Raw genomic sequence first — 18,906 nt, forward strand, 5'->3', positions numbered from 1 at the left:
GAGGCTCCCCGAGCCCCCCACTATGTGGCCAGAAGAAGACAGACATGCTTCTTCCCCTCAGGGCTGCAGCATCCTGGGGGAGCAGGGCCTGTCACCTCTGACCTGCAGACAGGGTGCCTGGTGGTGGGTGCCGGTGTTGCCTTGGAGGCATAGGGGGGCTCGTCCTGGCAAGGCATCCAGGAGGGTCTCACCTGGGCATCTGAGCCAGGCTGTAGCACTAGGAACCTTATCAACAAAAGAGCAACGTTTATGGCGCACCAACTGCATACCTGACCCGTGTGAGTGCTGGCTCTGACCAGGTCTCCATCTGGGGGTTCAGGCTAGGAGGGACTGAGCCCTGAAGGGGGGTACGGATACCCAGAGGGGACAGGTGGTCTGATGGGACCAGCAGAGCTTCCCAATGTCACAGCCAGACGCCTCCCAGACTCTCTTAGAAACAAGCACACCCACTGTCTCACCCACTTCAGAGGGTCTCAGACCCTCCGCCCCTACCTTGCAGCCCATCATGGGCCCCAGGCCAGGAGCCCCCAGGCCAGACATGAACACACAGAGGCAGGGGGAGAGTTTGAGAAGGAAGCTTGTGGGGGGCTGTACGAGGCAGGGGGGTGCAGCCTGGGACCCCACCCAGGGGAGGCCCGCCCCCCAGGGCCTGACTCCCCACGTGCACAGAGGGGCTGCATCGTGGTGGGAAGGCTGAGGTGCCGCTCTCAGACAAACCTGGGTTCAAGTCCTTCAGCAGGTGATGTCCTGGGCTGGGCACCTCACCTCCCTGGCCTCAGTTTCCCCCCGAGAAGAGAGAGCAAAGGTGCTGCTACAGGAAAGCCCTTGGCCTCTGGCCCACACTCAAGGACAGCTGTTGTGATTCCAGCTGGACGGGGGGAATAGGGGGCCCCGGCTGCAAAGCAGGAAGTGCAAACAGGTCGGCCAGAGGGAGGGGACAGGACCCCCTCAGGGATGTCAGGTCCAGCTGCTCGCTTCCCCAGGACAGGGTGGGAGCAGTGGCCTCTCCGCAGCCCAGCGGCTGCGCCAGAACCCAGACAAGGCCTGAAAGAAATCAGGGCACACAGCAAATGAGGCCAGAGCCCAAGGCCGGTGTCCTGCCCCAAGGCCAGGCTGGGGCTGGGGCTGACCAGCAGGCACAGCGTGGGCAATGGATGGTCACACCCGGCCCCCGGCCCTAGAGAGCATTTCAGCTTTTTAAAAACCAACTTTATTCTTACAAAACTAAACATGCTCTTACCGTACCATCTAGCAATCATGCTCCTTCACGCTTACCCAAAGGATTTGAAAATGATGTCCACACCAAAACCTGCACGTGGATGTTTATAACTGCTTTATTCATAACTGCCACAACCTGGCTGCAATCAAGATGTCCTTCAGCAGGTGAACGGATAAGTAAACTGTGATACGCCCAGACAGCGGAGTATTGAGTAATATTCAACTGAATAGCACTGGAAAGAAATGAGCTATCAAGCCACGGAAAGACGTAGAGGAAATGTAAATGCATTTTACTAAGTGAAAGGAGCCGATGTGAAAAGGCTACAGGCTGCGTGATTCCACTCTATGTCATTCTGGAAAAGGCAGAACTGTGGAGGCAGTAAAAAGAGCAGGGGTTGCCAGGGGTGAATGGGGAGGGAGGGATGAACGGGTGAAGCACAGAGGACCTTTAGGACAGTGAAACTACTCCGTAGGATACCGTAAAGCTGGATACATGCCATCATACATTTGTCCAAACCCGTAGAATGCACGTCACCAAGAGTGGGCCCTGATGTAAACTGTGGACCCTGAGCGGTGATGAGGTGTCCGTGTAGGTTCACCGGTTGTAACAAATGCACCATCTGGTGGGGGCTGTGGATAATGGGGGAGGCTGTGTATGTGTGTGCGTAGGGGGCATACGGAAAATCACTGTGTCTCCTTCTCATTTTGCTGTGAACCTAAACCTACTCTAAAAAATAAAGTGTATTCATTTCTAAGAAACTTTATTGGGGTATCATTTGCATAAAACATAAAACACACTTTTTAAGTGCAAGTTGATGAGTTTTGCCAAACAGGCACTCCCTTGTGATAAGCTCCACCGCAATAAGGTAGAGAACTAGCCGTCAGAACTGGGAAGTTTCTGCTGCCCTCTGTGCACTCCGACCCTGGACCCTGGCAGCCTCCCACCGCCCCTGGCTGTTCCCTCCTGGGCTCTTGTCAGCGGAGTCAGGCGGCGTCCCCCTGCTGAGCAGCGCCCTGCCCCGGCGGCGGGATGCCTGACATTCACCGCATCGCTGGTGTGTCAGAGGTGTTCTCCCAAGCCACGGTGTGGATGGCCCGAGGATCGCTCATCCACGCGCCCGTTGAGGCACAGTTATGGACACGGCGCTGTGAGCACCTCAGGTCCCTGGGTTGTGGGGTAGCTGTGAGCTTGTCTTTAGGAGACCAGAGCTTTTGCTCAACTACTAACATGGTCCGGGCGGAGCCCCTGCCCCAGCCACTGACCAACACGGTGAGCACCTCCTGGGGGGGTCCCTGGCCCAGCCGCCATCATGAAGCCGATGGCTTCATTTTCATGAGGCCGTGGCTCAGGGAGTTTGGGTAACTGGCCCAAGGTGGCCCAGCTCTCAAGGGGCAGAGTCAGGATTCAAACCTGGCTGAGGTGGGGGCAGGGGAACAGGGCTCAGTTAGGCTGACCCTGGCTGGCCTGAGGGTTGGCCCTGCCCCTGCCTCTGCCCTCCCCATGGGGACACCCAGACACACACACACGCAAAGCGACGCAGCCCACACTCACGTCCACAGCCCCTACCTTGCCCGTGGTGTAGCAGCCACATGACAGGAGCACACCAAACACATGAACGCACAAGCCAAGGGGTAAGCACACACATGCACACGGGCCCCACGGGCGCAAACACCCCTCAGCATGCGGACACCTCTCCCGAGGGCCCAGCCAGGAGGCATCGGCAAAGCTCCAGGGCCCAGCTGGAGCCTGCGGGGTGCCCGGCTGACCGCTGCTCCCCTGAGAGCCCGGGGCCGGCCAGCAGTGACCGGCAGAGGACTCACCAGGGAGCAGGAAGTACCTCTGGGACCTCACCAGGGCACTGGCCTGGAGCCTGGGTCCTCCCCCACTGAGCCCTGAGCACTCCCTGGGGTTCCCTCGGGCACCCTTGGGGGAGGGCTTCTGCGCAGAGCTGGAGTTGGGGGGGAGGGGAGCACAGGCTGGGGGCTGGCGGAGGGAGCAGGGGAGTGGGGGAGGGCTGTGGGCGAGCCGGGGAGGGGCGGTCAGCGGCTGCAGCCTTCGGAGCACCGGCTCCTGCTGCGCTCACCGCCCCACAGGGCACCCCAGGCTGCCCTGAGACCCAGAGGTGCCCGCCCGCCTGGGCCACCTGCCTGCTCTCCTCTGGGGTGGGAGTGTGGAGCGGGCAGTGCCCAGCAGGGGCCTCCAACCCGGCAGGGCCACTGCCAACCCCACTCCTGGATGTCCATCTACAGAGCTCTGATAGGGACAGGCCTGCCGTCATTATTCCCAGTTTACAGACAAGGAAACTGAGGCCAGAAAGGTCAGCCTGCGGGAGCCAGGGGGAGAGGCAGGAGGCACCGCTGCCGCCCGCCTCTGCCCCAAGGTGACGACTGCTCCCTCCTGCCCACCCTGCCTGCCCCCGCTGCCCTGCCCCTCGCGTCCGTGTCCAGGCCCTGGATTCTCCTTGCTGCCCGGCCCACTCCGGCCAGAGGCACGGGCCAGGCGGTAATTATGGGGGAACAATCCCATCTCTATGAGGGTTCAGACCCAACCCGTTTTGCCACTTTCTGTGTGACGGCAGAACCCGTTGGGCGGCTTTGGGCAGTCTCTGCCTCTTTTCTGCTCCTGGCTGGGGGAATCGAAAACCTGTCAGGCGGGTTTGGCCAAAATTATGTCTTGTTCTCAAGCAAGTTCACAGCGCTGGCTTCTATCTCTCGGCAGGACATTCCGGATCGGAGCAGAGGTCCATGGAGGTTGATGCGGACGGGGGGCCCTGTGAGTACCTTCAGCAGTCGGGGGCAAGGGAAGGGGGCTCATGAGCTGGGGTCACTGTCGGGGTGCCTGCCACGAAGGCGGAGGCCCAGCCCCTGCTTGCCGGGCAGGAGGTGGGCCCGGCAGCGGAGCTGGCCTAGGGGACACAGCCACCTACTCCAGGGCACCTGGTCCAGGGGACCGAGTGGGGGCAGGGACCTCAGTGGGCTTCCTGGGCAGAGGGGCTGGGTGAGCCAAGGCAGGGCCTGGCACTGCCCGTCGCCGGGTGAGGGTCTGGGGGCACCAGCAAGGGGCCGGTGGCCTGCCACTTCATCCGGGACCTGCCCCACTGCCTAGACCCTCCCGGGTCAGAAAGGGTGCAGCCGAGGAGTGAGGGGTGGTGCGTGGTGCAGCCAGCCCCAGCTCAGAGCCGGACACGGTGGGACACTGGCTGCCCTCAGCCTGCTGTCCCCTGGGGGCCTCGGGTCCGGCTCAGCTGCCCCAGCCAGGCCTCTGGGAGGCAGCCCACGAAGGCACCGCAGCCGTGGGGCCGGCCCATCCTTTTTTTTTTTAAATATTTATTTACTTACTTACTTGGCTGCACCAGGACTTAGCTGTGGCATGAGAACTCTTCGTTGCAGCACGTGGGATCTAGTTCCCCGACCAGGGGTCAGACTTGGGCGTCCCACACTGGGAGCGCACAGTCTTAACCACTGGACCGCCAGGGAAGTCCCCCGGCCCATCCTCGAGGAGTCGGGTTGCAGGGCCCGCTGTTACCTGAGCCACCCAGCCTGCCTTGCGCCTCTGCGTGTGTGCGCACACGTGCAGGCAGCAGTGCTGTGTGTGCAGCGGGGGAGGCGGCTGAGGGCGGCGCCCACGTGCTTGGCGTTTCTCGGGTGCGCGCACGCGTGTTGGGATACTGTGTCTGTATGTGTGGGTGTGGGCGTCACACGCGTGTGCACGTGTGTCATGGGTCTACGCGTCTGGCAGCGTCAGAAACCATCCCGGCAGTGGCACCTCTGTGGACTCAACCTGCCATCTGAACTTGCCCAGGAGGTCGCCAGGGGGATGCACTGGCCATGTCCCTTGCAAGCTGGTGACTGTGGACAGGTGGCATCGCTCCGAGCTGCCGATTCCTCGTGTGGAAAGTGGGGACTGCCGGGGCCACCCTCTGGGCAACGTGAGCCCAGTGACACTGCGTGACACCCCTGCCGGGCGCCGGGACGTGGGGCTGGCAGGCGGGCCCCTGACCACCTGCGGTCGATGGGCACTGGATGCCCACCACGTCGATGAGACCCAGCAGCCCGAGGTGGTGGTGCAGACTCCCTCCAGCCTCCAGGAGCTGGGCCAGGACACCCCACCGTCTGTTTTGTGGCCCAAGACACTGAGGCACAGCCGGGACAGTGACTTGGCTAAAGTTGCCAGGGAAGGGGCTTCGCCCATCACCACTGAGGCCACACAGAGACACCAGAGCCTCTTACCTGCTTCGAACCTCAGTGCCTGAATCTGTAGAATGGGACAGTCAGAGCCTTCTCAGAAGGCCGGGCGAGCTCCAATCACACGTGTGGGCCGAGCCTGGGCACACAGCAGGTGCTCCATAAATGCTCGTGCCAAGAACATTCAAAGGGCTTGGACGGTGTGCCTGGCCCTGCATGGTCCCCTGGTGACAGGCAGGCTGAGTGTCCCTGGGATCACTCCGCTTCTTCAGAGGAGCTCTGGGACGTTGCAGGGCCCCTGCAGTAGACGCCACACAGCGCGTAGGGCCCCGGCCCAGTGCTTGGCTGACTGGACGCTCCGGAAACCGAGGCCCCCGCTATCGTTACTGCTGTGTCATTGTCCTTGTGTTATGGGAAGGTGGGTGGACAGATGAGTGGCAGAGAAGGAGTATAACCGGGGGCTGGGTGCTTCTGCACCCGAGGGACCTGCTGGAGAAGAGGCTCCAACCAGGGAAGGCGGCCAGGCAGTGAGGAGTCTGGGGCCCTGGCGGACCCAGGAGCAAAGCGAGAGCCTCACCGCCGCGGGCCAGGGCCACAGCTGGCGCTTCGGTGGCCTCCTCTGTGCAGGGGGTCCAGCGGGCACCTCCCCCAGACATGGCCACCAAGATCCAGTGGACCCTGTGAGTGTCTGCTCGGTGAGCGAGTATGCGCCATCACTGCTGGACTCTGAGACCTCTGCCCTGAACTCAGGGTCAGGGGCCGTTCTTGTCCTCCTGCCAAGGGCGTTTGTGGCAATGGCACTTGAACTTGTCCAAGGGAGAAGGGGCTCCTGTAAGCTGCACCTCTGGACTCCTGGGGCCGCCTGTGGGGGAGGTCCTGGTGGGGGCACTGCACGCGGTGGACGCAGGGTCTCCACCCGCAGTTAACTGAGCACCTGCCAGGGCTGAGGACACGCCACCCGGACATGTGTCACCTGGACACACGTTACTTGGTGGAGCCTAACAGCAACCTGATATGGGGGTGGAATTACCCCCCAGATGAGGAAACTGAGGCTCAGAGAGGTAAAGCACTTGTCCCGGTCACGCAGAGGGTGAAGGCAGGACAGGGGCCTGTGGGCTTGGAGGTCCTCTGCCTTGTGTGAGTGGCAGGTGGGCAGGGTCACTGGCGCCGCTGACCCCCGGCCCTTCCTTCCCACCTGCTCCTTCCGGGGCTCCTCCCAGCCTGAGCATCCCCAGTAGGGGGGGCTGGGATCCCCGCAGGACCCTGGGGAGCAGCTCTCAGGCCTCTGCCCCCAGGCCGACCCCCACCCCAGCCAGCAACTCAGGCCACCCTCCCCTGTACGCAGGCCCCCCGGCCCAGAGGCAGCAGCCCGGAGCCCTACCCCACAGGCCTGCCCCCTCATCCTAGCACCACTGCAGCCCCACCCCAGGCCTGGGGGAGAGCCCTCCTGCCTGGAGTTCCCTGAACCCCCAGCGCCCCACCCGGCAGCTCCGCACACCTGGCAAACACAACGCAGCCACCGGGGAGGGCTGGGCCCCCAAGCCCTGGCAGGAGACCCTGTGCACTTCTACAGTGGGGATTCTTCCTACTCACAGCCACCACATCCACCTCGGGTGGGGGCCCGCCTCCCTCCTCCTCCTGCCTCTTCCTTGGACCCTCCCTGCACCGAGGGTGAGGCTGGGACAGGGGCTGCCCCAGGAGACTGTCTACTTCACAGGCCAAACGCCCTTCTGTCACCTGCCTGCCCAGGGAAGTCACACCACCCCCATGGCACTGTCACCAGGGCCTGGATGGCCCTGGTCCTCCCTGGGAAATGCGGGGCTCCCAGCAGGATGTATCCCTTCCAGCTGTGCCCCCAGCCGCTTGCGCATCCTGCCCAGGACCCATGTCCATGCTGCTTCCCTGCCCACCACGCAGGAGGGTGTCTCCCGCTGCCCATCAGAGACCCCGAGAGGGGCAACCGGGCGGGGCCCTGGGTGGCTTGTGATGGTTTGGATACAGAGAGGAGCCAGGGTGTGGGGGACAGAGGGCGCCCTGGGCCGTTACCAACAGGGCCTCCACACCACACTGAACGGTGCTGGTCTCTCACTCAGACTTGGTGTCCACAGAGCCTCTCCCAGCCCCAGGGGCACTGCAGGCTCCCTGGGGCGTCTCCTTTACGAGCATTGGCCCAGCCCACATGCGGCAGCAGGCAGCAGGTTCCGGCTCTGATGCGGAAGAACCGCCGGACAGACGGGTCTGGGTGGAATTTCAGGCGCAGTGGCTCGGCCCCTCCCTGGCCAACCTCCCCCAGCCCGCAGGGAGCCCGAGCCCACGGCGGGAGGGGGGTGGGGGTGGGCCTCACAGTCTTATCTCCCAGAAGCCCCACCGCAAAATAAAGAAGTGCAGAGCCGGCAGAGCAGGGCCACCTGGAGCGCGTACCTGGTCCAAGGCAGTGAGGGCACATCTTCAGCGCCAGAGTGAATTCAAGCCCCGACCCCCGCTTCCCACTGGGTGGCCAGGGAGCATGACTTGATCTCTCTGGGCCTCAGTTTCCCCATCTGGAAAGTGGGCTCCTCGCAATGTCATCAGGGTTAGATGGGTTCAGGAAGCGGGGCCGGGGTTATCAGGTACACCCCGCTCGAGCCCCGGTCTCCCCCAGCCTCTGCAGTTCAGCATCTTTTCCCCTAACCTGCCAGGACGTCCCTCTGGCTCCCGGCCTCGAGGAGGGGGACCCTCCCAAGCCTCCCTTGTTCCCAGAGCCCTCACCCACCCGACACAGAGCTGTCATGCGACGCCCCCACTCCCCTGGCGCCAGGCAGGTCTACAGTGAGTTTGGGGAGCCCCACCTTCGTGCCGCTCACCCCCCCCAGCACACCCCATTTGGCCCTTCCCGCCAGCTCCCGTGGCCAGCACAGGACGCGGGACTGTGCTCTGTCCTCTTGCTGGTCCCAGCCTCGAGGCTTCCCCGGTACTCTGACCTTGACCCGGGGTTCGAGGACCCAGTTGAAAGCCAGGCTCCACTGTCCAGTCTCCCCTCAGGCAGCTCACCCTGGCCCCTGGCTCCTCGTGGGATCACAGGGCCTGCTCACCTCAGTTACTGATCCCACCGCCCCAGGGTGCCCGCCACCCCAACTTCTGAGAGCCCAGAGCAGTTGTGATGGGCTGTGAGTGTGATGGGCTGTGAGTGATTCCCACAGCGGGCACCCCGACTCTGCGGTGGGGGAACCGTAATGGCATGGGACGTCACCGCTCCTGCCACCGCAGGACACTCGCCAGCAGGCATTTGAGGGTCTCCAGTTTGGGGGCAAACTTTGAAATGCAAGCGAGACCACGCCCCTCCTTCAGTGTGCCCTGGGGGGAATCAGGCATGGCCTCCCGCAGGGAGCTTTGAGCAGAGGTCCCCAGGGCTTGCGCAGAGACTGCCTCCTGGGGAGAGGCCTGGAAGCTGGGGTGGCCAATGCAGAGCCGGCAGTGCACCAGCAGTGGGGTGGTGGCTTGGGCCAGGCGGGCGCCATGAAAGAAAGAAAGGTGAGGTTCTGGGGCAGGTTCCGGGAGTCTACAGAAGGCAAACCGAGAACCGCTGCTGACAGATCAGGGTAGGGAGCCGGCAGATGAGTCGGGGGTGCCAGGACGCCAGACGCTCATTTTCAGGGTCCGCTGACCCCCAGGGCTCCTCAGGCTAAGTTCAAGGAGGGAACAGAGGGGCCGCTGATGGCGGGGGTCTTTGCTGGTGGCATCTGCGCTGATCTGGCTCTGTGAGCTGTGCGTCTGACTCCCAGCTCTGTGACAGATGGTGACACAGAGCTGGACAGTGGCGGCCAATGGTGGCCTCGGTACCCACCACCAGAGGTCTGCCACAAGGACTGAGGGGCTCTCGGCTGGTGGAGGGTGGCGCCTGGCACCATGGTGAGGAAGCTGTCGCTGGGCTGAGCCCCGGCCTCACACCCAGCTCCGAGGAGCTGGACCCCATGGGACCCTGCAGGATACTCACCAGTGCCCCCTAGACAGGCACCGTGGCCACCGCCCGAAGGAAGAGCGCGCGGCTCAGAGGGGCCAGGGCTCACGGTGGTCACACTGTCCAGCTCCCAGCTTAGGCTCGTAACCCCACACTCTTAATTTTTAGCAAACACTTCATGGAGGTGAAACACAGGCAGGAAAAAGGGCCCAGGCCACAAGGCGCGGCTGGGTAGAGTTCCACCTATGCAGTCACCAGCTCCTGCAGGGGAAACAACCAGCCGGCCCCCAAAGCCCCCGCCATGGCCCCACGGGGCCATCCATGCCACTGCGGGCACCTGGACCCCACCAAGTGGGCTCTCCCATCGGATGAACGCACCCTGGCTGACCGATCCGCTGGCTGCGGGGAGGCATGGGCATCTCCGGTCTGGGGCCTCGTCAACACGCATCACAGGCACCGTCGTGGCCCCAGCACCAAGCGGGAGCTGGCGTCTTCAGGCATCTGCTTTGCTGTGAGGACTGGATTAGGGAGTTGAGATTAAGCGAGAATGTCCCATCCCTCTTTGTGCCCCTCAGGTATGGACATGGCCCAGTGGGTGGTCACAAGACAGGACCCCCACACGCCCTGGGACCGGCACCCACCTCCTCTCCAGGCTACTGCTGGACCCTACATCCCACAGGCCTTTCCTGAGCTAATGTGACCGTCTCCGCACTTTCTGCTCCATAGGCTGGAAATGGAGGGGCAGTAGAGCCCAAGGGGCCACCCCTACACCTGGAGCACAGAGGGGCCTGGGCCAGGGCCAGGGCCACGGGAAGCCATGGAGAGCTTCATGGAGTCGCTAAACCGGCTGAAGGACGTCCATGAGAATGAGATCACGGGTGAGCGTCTCGGGATGGACAAACCCTCACCCGGACAGCAGTCTAAGGGCCAAAGCCAGGCCGGGGGGCTCCCACACATCGCCTCCAAATCTCGCCAAACCTGGGGACCTTGCCTTCCAGGCCCAGAAGGGGAGTCCTGACCCAGAGCCCAGAGCTGCAAGCGGTCAGGAGCCCAGCCTCAGACCAGCCCCTCCGATCGCAGCCCTGGAGGGGTGGTCACTGAATGGTCAGCTAGCATCAGAGCAAAAATCAAAAGCCAGCCTGGTCACAGACCCCGAGAAGCTCTGGCCAAGACCGGCCCCTTTCCCAAGGTGGGGACCTCAGTGTCCTCCAAAAGCGAGGTCACCTACTTCCCTACTAGCAATGGGATCTCAAGGCTCCAGAGGCCTGTCTAGAGCTTTCCAGGGCGCTGAGCTGAAATCCCTCTGCTCCCCTCCAGGACACCCAGGCTGAGGTCTGCCCAGTCCGATTTTCCCGCCGGCAACAGGGCTGCAGCCACACCACTCCCTTCACTCCAGTGCCCGGGCCACACCCTCCCGAGACCTTTGTGAGAGTGCTCACACCCTGAAGCCCGAGAGGGCCTGGGTCACCTCCCCCAGAGACCCAGAGGGGCAGGGACTGCTTGGGCTAGCCTAGGGCCCAAGCCAGACCACAGTGAGGTGGGGAAGAGGGGGTCTGCTGGGGTCTCCCCCAAGGGCCCATTTTATTTCAACTCTGGCAGCACCCAAAAAACATTCCTCCTGGGACTTGGCCAGGTAGCTGGTCACTCCCAGCATCAGGGTCCCTCCCCATCTCCAGACAGACACCAGAGCCAGAGACCCCAGGGAGGGGAGAGGCTGGGCCCGGACCGGGACCCAGGCAGCCAGGAGAGGGGGCGGAAGCTGTCAGCAGGTGCAGACTGGGAGCCCGCCCAGGGGGCGACCTCAGGGAGTCAGTGAGGGGACCCAGGCGGCAGGCGTCTGGAGAGGGCCCTGCCAGACAACCGGGGACAGGAAACGCCCCAGCTCTGCTGCAGGGGTGGCAGCACGGCCGGGCCTGACCCTCTGCTCCTTTCCTCGCTCCTCCAGGCCTGCAGAACAAGCTTCTGGAACTGAACTCAGAGAGGTGCCGGTGAGTGAGTACAGGCCCTGGGCCAGCAGATGGGAAGGGGAGCGGCTCCCCAGCAGCCCCAGGGCCCTGGAACTACCACCAGCTGTGATGCAGAAGCAGACACTGAGGCTCGGCTTGGGGGCTGGGGGAGTCTCTGGTCCAAGTGAACAGGGACCCTCCAGGGGGCTGGGCAAGCCGCGTCCATACAGGGCGCCTCCAGGACCAATCATTGTCAACAGGAGGACTCGTCGTGAGTCTAGGAGACCCGCGGGCCGGCTCCCCAGGTCCCCATTGCACAGATGAGGCTGCAGGTGGCACCATGGATGAGACAGGGTCCCCAGGGAGGCCGCGAACGCTCTCGCTTGGGCGCGCTGGCATTGCCCTTGCGAGGCCCCACTTCTCAAGGCAGTCCCAGGCCAGGGAGAGGCTGGCGGGGCAGCGCGGGGTCCCAGCAGAGCAACATGCGCACCGCGGCCCGTCCCCCCCCTCCCCCCGCAGGGACGCCCGGAGGGCGGAGGAGCTCTGTGCCAAGAACCGTCAGCTCCGGGAGCAGCAGAGGGCGCTGAAGGAGAACCTGCGGGCGCTGGAGAACAGGTGGGGCACCTAGCACCACGCTCACGATGGGGGCAGGGCGCACAGGGAAGCTGAGGAGGGCTCTGCGGAGAACGAGTTTGGGAAGCTCCGGCATAAACTAAACCACCGCAGGACGTCTCAGAGCCTTAAGTAAATTGCATTTTCAAGGTTCCTTCCCAAACTCAACGGCACATGGAGCGCTTAGCCCCCGGGGTAGAGGTGAGGCAGGGCTTCCACGGAACACACTTTGGGAAAGGCAGGGCTCGTCCAGGGAGGGGGGCGGTGCGGGTCCCAGGCTCCCTGCTCAGAGCGGCCTCTCGCCTCCTCACCCCCGCAGGCTGCGGGCCGGCCTGTGCGACCGCTGCATGGTCACCCAGGAGCTGGCCAGGAAGAAGCAGCAGGAGTTCGAGAGCTCCCTGCTCCACAGCCTGCAGCATGTCTTCCTACTCAGTGAGCCCGGTCCCGGAGTCCCTCCCGTGGGGGCCAGCGATCCCCCAGGGCCCACCCAGCCCGACGAGGGGTCTCAGGGAAAGGGGAAGAGGCGATCTGGCCCACGCCATCGGTGGGGCGGGATACCCACACCCCAACTCACAGACAAATGGTGCAAAGCCCCCCGCTGGCGCCCACATGCCCCCCACTGGTCAGTTCCCCAGGCAGGGGGCGTCCCTGCCCTCTCGGGGCCTCAGCTCCCACCTTCCCATGATGAGAAGGGTCCTGCAGAGCCATGAGGTCTCATAGGGTCTGCCGATGAGGACACGCCCCTTCCTCTCGGCGCGAGGGTGGGGTGGGGGGTGTCCCTGGGGGCTGGGGCCAGCACAGGAGGGGCTCCTGGGGGCTGTGGGGCCCCACCCCGCCCTGCTTCCCCTCCCCCAGTCCCTCCTAATCGTCGCCTTCTGCAGCGGCCGAGCTGACCCGGCTGCAGGAGGAAAACGACGCCTTGAAGGAGGAGGTGAAGCAGCTCCGGGGCCCAGGGTGAGTGGGGGGAGGCACCAGGGTCCAGCAACCCTCACCCCGCACACCTCAGCCACAGCAGGCGCCCAGCACGTCCTCGGGCCCCAGGCACGCGGCGCAGAGGGGAGGGGCTCCCGCAGGCCAGCTCCCCAGAGCAAATGCGACCTCCCCTGGTCTGCAAGCATAGGTCCTAGAAGCGGAGCTGGGCCCCAGCACCCACGGCAGCTCTGATGCCTGGGCTCCACGGGGACATCGGTGTGAGCCGACGATGGCGGTCTTTCCTGGTCACCTGGGTCCCCAGGAGGGCGTCCTGGCCTTTCTGATCGCCTCTGGGACACTGCCCTCCCTTACCCACCCTGTTCTTGCCTCCCCTCTCGAGACAGGGCCAAGCCCCAGTTCAGGGAGGGTGCCCCAGGACCCCTGTCACCCCTGCTGTTCCCCTCCCTGGGCACCCGGAAGGCCGTCACTGAGAAGCCACTGGAAGGCCATGAGGAGGTGGAGGACGGCCACGCAGGTGCGGGTCCATGGGGAGGAGGGGCTGCTGGGGGGCAGGGGAGGCCAGGAGACTGGAGCCCCAGGACCGGGGAGCCCTCTGCGCTGAGCTGGCCCCTCTGAGCACCTCGCAACCATCCCACCCTCTGCTTCTCCTCCCACAGAAAGGCCGGTGGGGTACGGGACGTCTCCAGTAGCCAAAATCTCCCCAGGTGCCAACCTGCCTGAGCCCCGGGCCCCGGACATGGTGAGGGAGAGGGACTCAGAGCCCACTCTTTCCTCTCCCCGGGCAGCCCGAGGCAGGAGGCTGGCAGCCGCCAGCCGCCAGCCCTGCTATGTGCCACGCACATGGCCCGTGCCAAGCAGGGACCCCTGAGCTCCTTGTGACATGGGTGGAGGCAAGGCTCAGAGCGGGTGGGTGACCTGCCCAGGGTCGCACAGAGAAAAGGGCAGAGGGCAGCAGCCAACCACCCCCAGGCTGACCCATCTACCCCGTGCAGAGCCCCCAGCACATCTCCAACCAGCTACACGGGACCATCGCCGTGGTGCGGCCAGGGTCCCGGGCCTGCTCCGCCAACCGGGGCTCCGTCAACGGGACGTCCCCACTGCCGCCCCCCAGGAGCAGCCCCCCAAGCCCGTCTGGAGAGCACAGCCTCCCTCTGGACAGGTGAGGCCCAGCCCACCGCCGCCACCGGGAGCAGCCTCAGTCGGGTACCCAGTCTCCTACTCTGGTCCCACCTTTGGGGAAGGGGCCAGTAGCCCAGGGGAGTCCCTCCCATTATCCCTCCAGGAACCCCACCCTTCCCTGGCTTGGCCTTCCCAGCTACCCTGCCCATAGCAAAGTTCCCACGTGGCTATCTCCTGAATGGCCAGGGTGGGACAGGGGGACATGGGGGTTGGAGATGGGGACCGAGAGCTCCCGCAGAAGAGCCCACGCAAAGGCTCTCACCATGGTCTGAGACCACTCTCGGCGTCTGAGAGGAGACTGGGGGCGGGGCTGCAGCGGGCCCACGGGTGGGCTGGGTGCTCCAGGGGACCGGGCAGGCAGCCGACGCCCAGAAGAGGGAGAGGCCTTGGTGGCCAGGTCCCTCCTCAGAGCCCCCAGGCCCCAGGTCAACTCTGCCCAGGGGGCCCGGGCGTTCCCCTCCCAGCTACCCACCGTGTGACCGGGGCACTCACCTCGCCTCCCCGGGCCCCCGGTCCTCCCTGTGAAACGGGGGTGACCGTGGGCCATGGTCAGCAGGCTCCTCCTCGCCCACAGCTTCCTGCAGGCCTCTCTGCCCTCTGCCAAGCCCTGTGAGTCCCCAAAGAGCTCCCTCCAGGCTGACCGCCTCTGCCACCTGAACCGCCACCTGGCCCTGCCCCGTGGGAGCCCTCACAGCGGCCCCCAGGCCCCCGCCACAGGCCCCAGAGGCCCCCAGCCCCCGGGCCTCAAGGCCGGGGAGGCAGAGGCCTGGGAGGAGCCCGTGGGTCTGCTGGGCCTGCCAGGCGCCCTGGCGGGCGTGCGGGACCCGCGGCTGGAGGGAGCGCTGCACCTGCTCCTGGCCCAGCAGCTGTGGGCACGGGGGCAGGCGGGCGGTGCCGGGCTGAGGGGCCCACCAGTGCCGGGGAAGGCGCCACCCTCCCCGCCAGCCGGCCCCCACTCCGAGGGTCCCGGGGGCGGGGCGGCCTCGGCAGCCCTGCCCAGAGGGCAGCACCCACAGCCCGCAGGCCCAGGCAGTCCCGGGGCAAAGGAGGCCTCGGCCACACAGGACTATGTCCCAGACAAGCCCCTGGACCTCTCGGAGTGGGGCCGGGGCCGGGACGGCGCCCCCAAGCCTGCCGGCCAGCCAGGATCACTCAGCCCCCCAGGTGCCCACACGCCCAGCCCCAAGCCACCCCAGGGAGTGGAGCCCTCTGCACAGTCTGGGGTCCAGGGGCTCGGCGACTGCACCAAGGGGGCCGAAGAGGCAGAGGTGGAAGAACCTCCACCTTCCACGGTAAAGGGACCAAGCCCTGTTCCTGGCCTCCACGCACCCCGCCCAGAGCACCCAGCGGCCCTGGGCTGCTCTCCTCCCTCTGTTCCACCAGCTGGTTCCCAGGGGGAGAGCCTGGCCGCCTGAGTCACACCACACGGGAGACGGCTGACCCTCCAGCCCCAGCCAGGGTCCCGCAGGCTGCGCCCAGAGCCGGGCGAGGGCAGGGAAGTTGCCTCATGTGAACTCAAGTCACTTACTTGCTTCCCCCCAGGAACCCTCACATTCTCTCCCAGGCCCCAGCCTGCCCCTTCCAAGTGGGCCAGGACATGAGGACAGAGGGGGGCCAGAACTGCCTCCCTGCCCGCAAAGGCCTGATGGAGATGGCCACCCGGGTGAGGGTGAGTGCTGGTGTCTCGAGAACGCAGGAAGTGGTGCCGCAGTGGGGCGGGAGGTGCGGTGGTCAGCATCAGCTGGGGGCCCCGATCCCAGGACCTGGCTCGGCACCCGGGGCCTGACCAACCAAACCCTGGGTCTCGGACTTGCTTCCCCCCACCTACAGGCCCAGAAAGCAGTTGGGGGCTCAGGGAGGGCATGTTTCTGACCACAGGCAATGAAAGGAGAGCATCTTAACAATTAGGGCTTCCGGGCAGGTAGGGAGTTCACCGTCACGCAGCAACCAAGCCAGGGGACACTCCAGCTGGTGGGGTCATTGTACGGGTGCTGGAGACACTGGGCCTGGATTCAACCCCAAGGCAGGTTCCTCGGTCCCTCTGTGCCTCAGTTTCCTCATCTGAAGAGTTGTTGCCACTGGTCCTAGTACGGCAGGTTAGAGGCCTGTGCTTCCGCTAGACTCCCAGGCCACCAGCCCGGCCTGACCCACACCCTGCCTCCTGCAGAGCTCGGCAAAGCCCAAGGACAGCGGCCGGAGTCGGATGAGCTAGACAAGCCAGACACCTCGGACAGCGAGGTGGGTGCCCGGCCACACAGCGGGGTGGGGTGGGGGCACCAGGGCTGCCCCAGGCTTCGGGGAGGGTCCTCAGCACGACCACACCCCCACCCCATCAGGTGGGCCTGAGCACCGAGGCGGGGGCCACGCAGCGCTTGCCAGCCGAGGGACCCAGGGGTTTCTGCGCCACGGAGCATGGGCGGGGCCCACAGAAGAGGAAGCGGGCCTCAGACCAGTGGAGCAAAGGTGGGCGGCCAGGGCTGGGCAGGGCGGCCACAGCACTGATGCCCCCACCCCACCTTTCTGGCTACTTGGAGCCCAGCAGCCAGCCCTGGAGCCTCTCCCGGAGCAGCCCTGTGACAGAGACCCGGGTCAGGCCTGCGTGAACCCTGACTGCACTTCTCCTCGCGGGCTGGCCCTTTCACCCCCAGCCTGCTTCCCTCTGGAAAGGGGGCGATACCAGGGCTATCGTGAGATTCCAGGGACACAGCTGAGGACGGTCGTATCGTCTTCATTGTCACAGGGGAGGAGGGGCATCCTGGGCCATGAGCAGCCCCCAGGCCTGGTGGTCCTGAATCCCTCCCCCTGTCCCAGTCCCACGGGATGGGGTGGGCACTCCCGGACCCTCTTGTGTGTTTGTTCCCTCTGGGGGTTCGGGGGCCGCTCACGTGCTCGCCAAGGGTGGTACTTGTGGGCTTCCCCCACCCCCCGCTCCAGCCTCGGGTATCAGGACATCCTCCCACTTCCTGCTCCGGCCACAGTGGCAGCTCAGGCCAGGCCTCCGGGCGCCCACGAGAGCCTTAGAACGCCTGAGCTAGCTGATACTGCATGCCGCCTGGTGTTTGTCCAAGCAGGCCTGCGTCGCAGGCTGGGCTGTGGCCGCCACAATGCGCCATTGTTGCCGGGAAGGTGACCGCAGCCTGTGTTTGCCGGGTGAGCGGTGGAGGAGGCCAGCACGCCTGTGTGATCTCGTGGCACATCCCACTGGGCATTTTTGGAAGCTGTCCTGGTGGGCGCGGTCCGAAGGGGTGCACCGTGTCCACCCCCACCCTCCACACTGAGTCAAGCCCACTCCCACCCTCACCCACCCACCCGGGCCAGGGCAGGGCCTCCCCAGCAGGCACTCACGCCCCCCAACACCCACAGGGCTGATCAGTGAGGACAGGACCCTTGCCCAGCTTGTGCCACATGGCTCAGCGCCAGGGGCAGCGCCCTTGTATCTTGTGTGCATGGAGCAGTTCAAGACAGCGTCCAGTCGTTACTGCCTTTGGGCCTCATGACCCAGCCCAGTGATGAATCATCACTGTTTCACAGATGGGGAAACTGAGGCTCAGAGATGGGGTAACTTGCCCAGGGTTACGGAGCTGGTACATGGGGTCAGGATTCCAACCTGATCTGTCTGACCTAGAACCTAGAGTTGGTTCTGCATCAGAGACGGGCCTGAAGCCCAGCATCTCGGCAGGTCCCACCTGTAAGGGTCTCAAGGACCAGATGCCCGTTCCCTGTGGCCGCAGAGGCAGGCCCATGGAAGCACCTAGCCCATGTCTTGGGGATTCTGAGAGAATTTCCCCGTGAGCTCGGCTTATCCAGAATGTCCCAGACCCTCTGCAAGGTGGCAAGGGAGGCATTGGGGCCAGGCTGATTCTAGGATCACACCTGGGGAGAGGGTCTGTGCTTCCACCAAATTCCCAAGGCTCACCCTCCAATCGGGCCACCCTGCCCTGGTGTCCGTTGCTGTTGCAAACAAGTGTGGGCTCTTGAGTTCCCAGAAACTGCCCACGAGGCCCTGGGTGAGAGCCCAGTGTTGCTGCAAAAGAGGACACACAAGGCCACTATCTCGGTCCACTTCCCACAGCCTCGAAGAAGCCGTCCTGAGGAATAAGGAACCTAGGGGAGCCAGGAGCCCGAGGGACCCCAAGGACGGCAGCCACTCACCCAGCACCAGCAGCTGGGAAGAGAGCCAGGGGCACCCCAGCCTGCCCAGCCGTGCTCCCCACCCGACTGCCCGCGGCCAGGACAGCCCACGCCGCCAGCCAGCAGACGGCCCCGGCAGCAGCGTAGCGGACTGGGTCCTGGCCCACATCCAAAGGGGTTGGGAAGGCCAAGAAGGCTGGTCTTCTGAACCCCTCCATCTCAGAAATGGTCTTGCACGCCACCCTCAGCCCAGCATCTGCTCCCTTGCAGGGAGTAGGGGCCTGGGAGGCCAGGGCGGCTCAAGCTCCAGCCCCGCCCCGCCCCCACCCCTGCTGTGCACAAGCAGCCCTTCCTGGACACTGCCCCCTCCTCCCACCAACTCCACTAGCATCCTGGACCCAAGGGGCTGCGAGCCTGGCCGCCCATTCCTGACGGGGCATGGAGCTCTGAGCAGTGGTCTCGGGCGCCCCCTCGTGGAGTCCCACAAACGGGTGCTGGGCAGTGAAGGCGCAGGAAGGCTGACGGCAGCACCCGGAAGCGGGGGTGGGGGGTGGAGGGGGCGCCGGTCCCAGGGCACCCGGAGAATAAAGTGTAATGAAGGATGGCGTGTGCAGCTGGCAGGGTCGGGGGTCATCTGGGCTTCCACCTGCCTGGGCAGGTGACGCAAGAGGCTCTTGAATGTGCCCAGGGATGGGAAGTCACTCCCTTTCTGAAGGGCAGGATCAAAACCAGCCCCATCTGCAGAGCATTACAGGGACCAGGGCA

At 64.8% G+C, this 18,906-nt stretch overlaps 1 protein-coding gene across 1 annotated transcript; it reads left to right on the forward strand.

Moving 5' to 3' along the window:
* The first annotated feature begins 3,907 nt into the window (after nucleotides 1-3,907).
* Nucleotides 3,908-18,691, forward strand: RBBP8NL (RBBP8 N-terminal like). The gene is made up of 14 exons (XM_024750372.1): nucleotides 3,908-3,991; nucleotides 10,067-10,218; nucleotides 11,286-11,328; nucleotides 11,806-11,901; nucleotides 12,218-12,330; nucleotides 12,780-12,852; nucleotides 13,215-13,345; nucleotides 13,488-13,570; nucleotides 13,824-13,990; nucleotides 14,585-15,302; nucleotides 15,553-15,679; nucleotides 16,178-16,248; nucleotides 16,347-16,473; nucleotides 18,083-18,691. Exons 2-14 carry the CDS (start codon nucleotides 10,158-10,160, stop codon nucleotides 18,100-18,102), a joined length of 1,830 nt encoding a protein of 609 aa, XP_024606140.1. The 5' UTR covers nucleotides 3,908-3,991; nucleotides 10,067-10,157; the 3' UTR covers nucleotides 18,103-18,691.
* The last annotated feature ends 215 nt before the right edge of the window (nucleotides 18,692-18,906 follow it).

The sequence above is a fragment of the Neophocaena asiaeorientalis genome, unplaced genomic scaffold (genome assembly GCF_003031525.2).
Source record: "Neophocaena asiaeorientalis asiaeorientalis breed wild unplaced genomic scaffold, Neophocaena_asiaeorientalis_V1.1 scaffold606, whole genome shotgun sequence".
Classification (NCBI taxonomy): domain Eukaryota; kingdom Metazoa; phylum Chordata; class Mammalia; order Artiodactyla; family Phocoenidae; genus Neophocaena; species Neophocaena asiaeorientalis.

Excerpts from the sequence above, each read along its gene's own strand:
- RBBP8NL (XM_024750372.1), top strand. The coding sequence starts at position 10,158 with ATGGAGAGCTTCATGGAGTCGCTAAACCGGCTGAAGGACGTCCATGAG. Across the intron at positions 11,902-12,217 it reads CTGCGGGCGCTGGAGAACAG|GCTGCGGGCCGGCCTGTGCG; the intron begins GTGGGGCACCTA and ends TCACCCCCGCAG. Across the intron at positions 12,331-12,779 it reads GCAGCATGTCTTCCTACTCA|CGGCCGAGCTGACCCGGCTG; the intron begins GTGAGCCCGGTC and ends CGCCTTCTGCAG.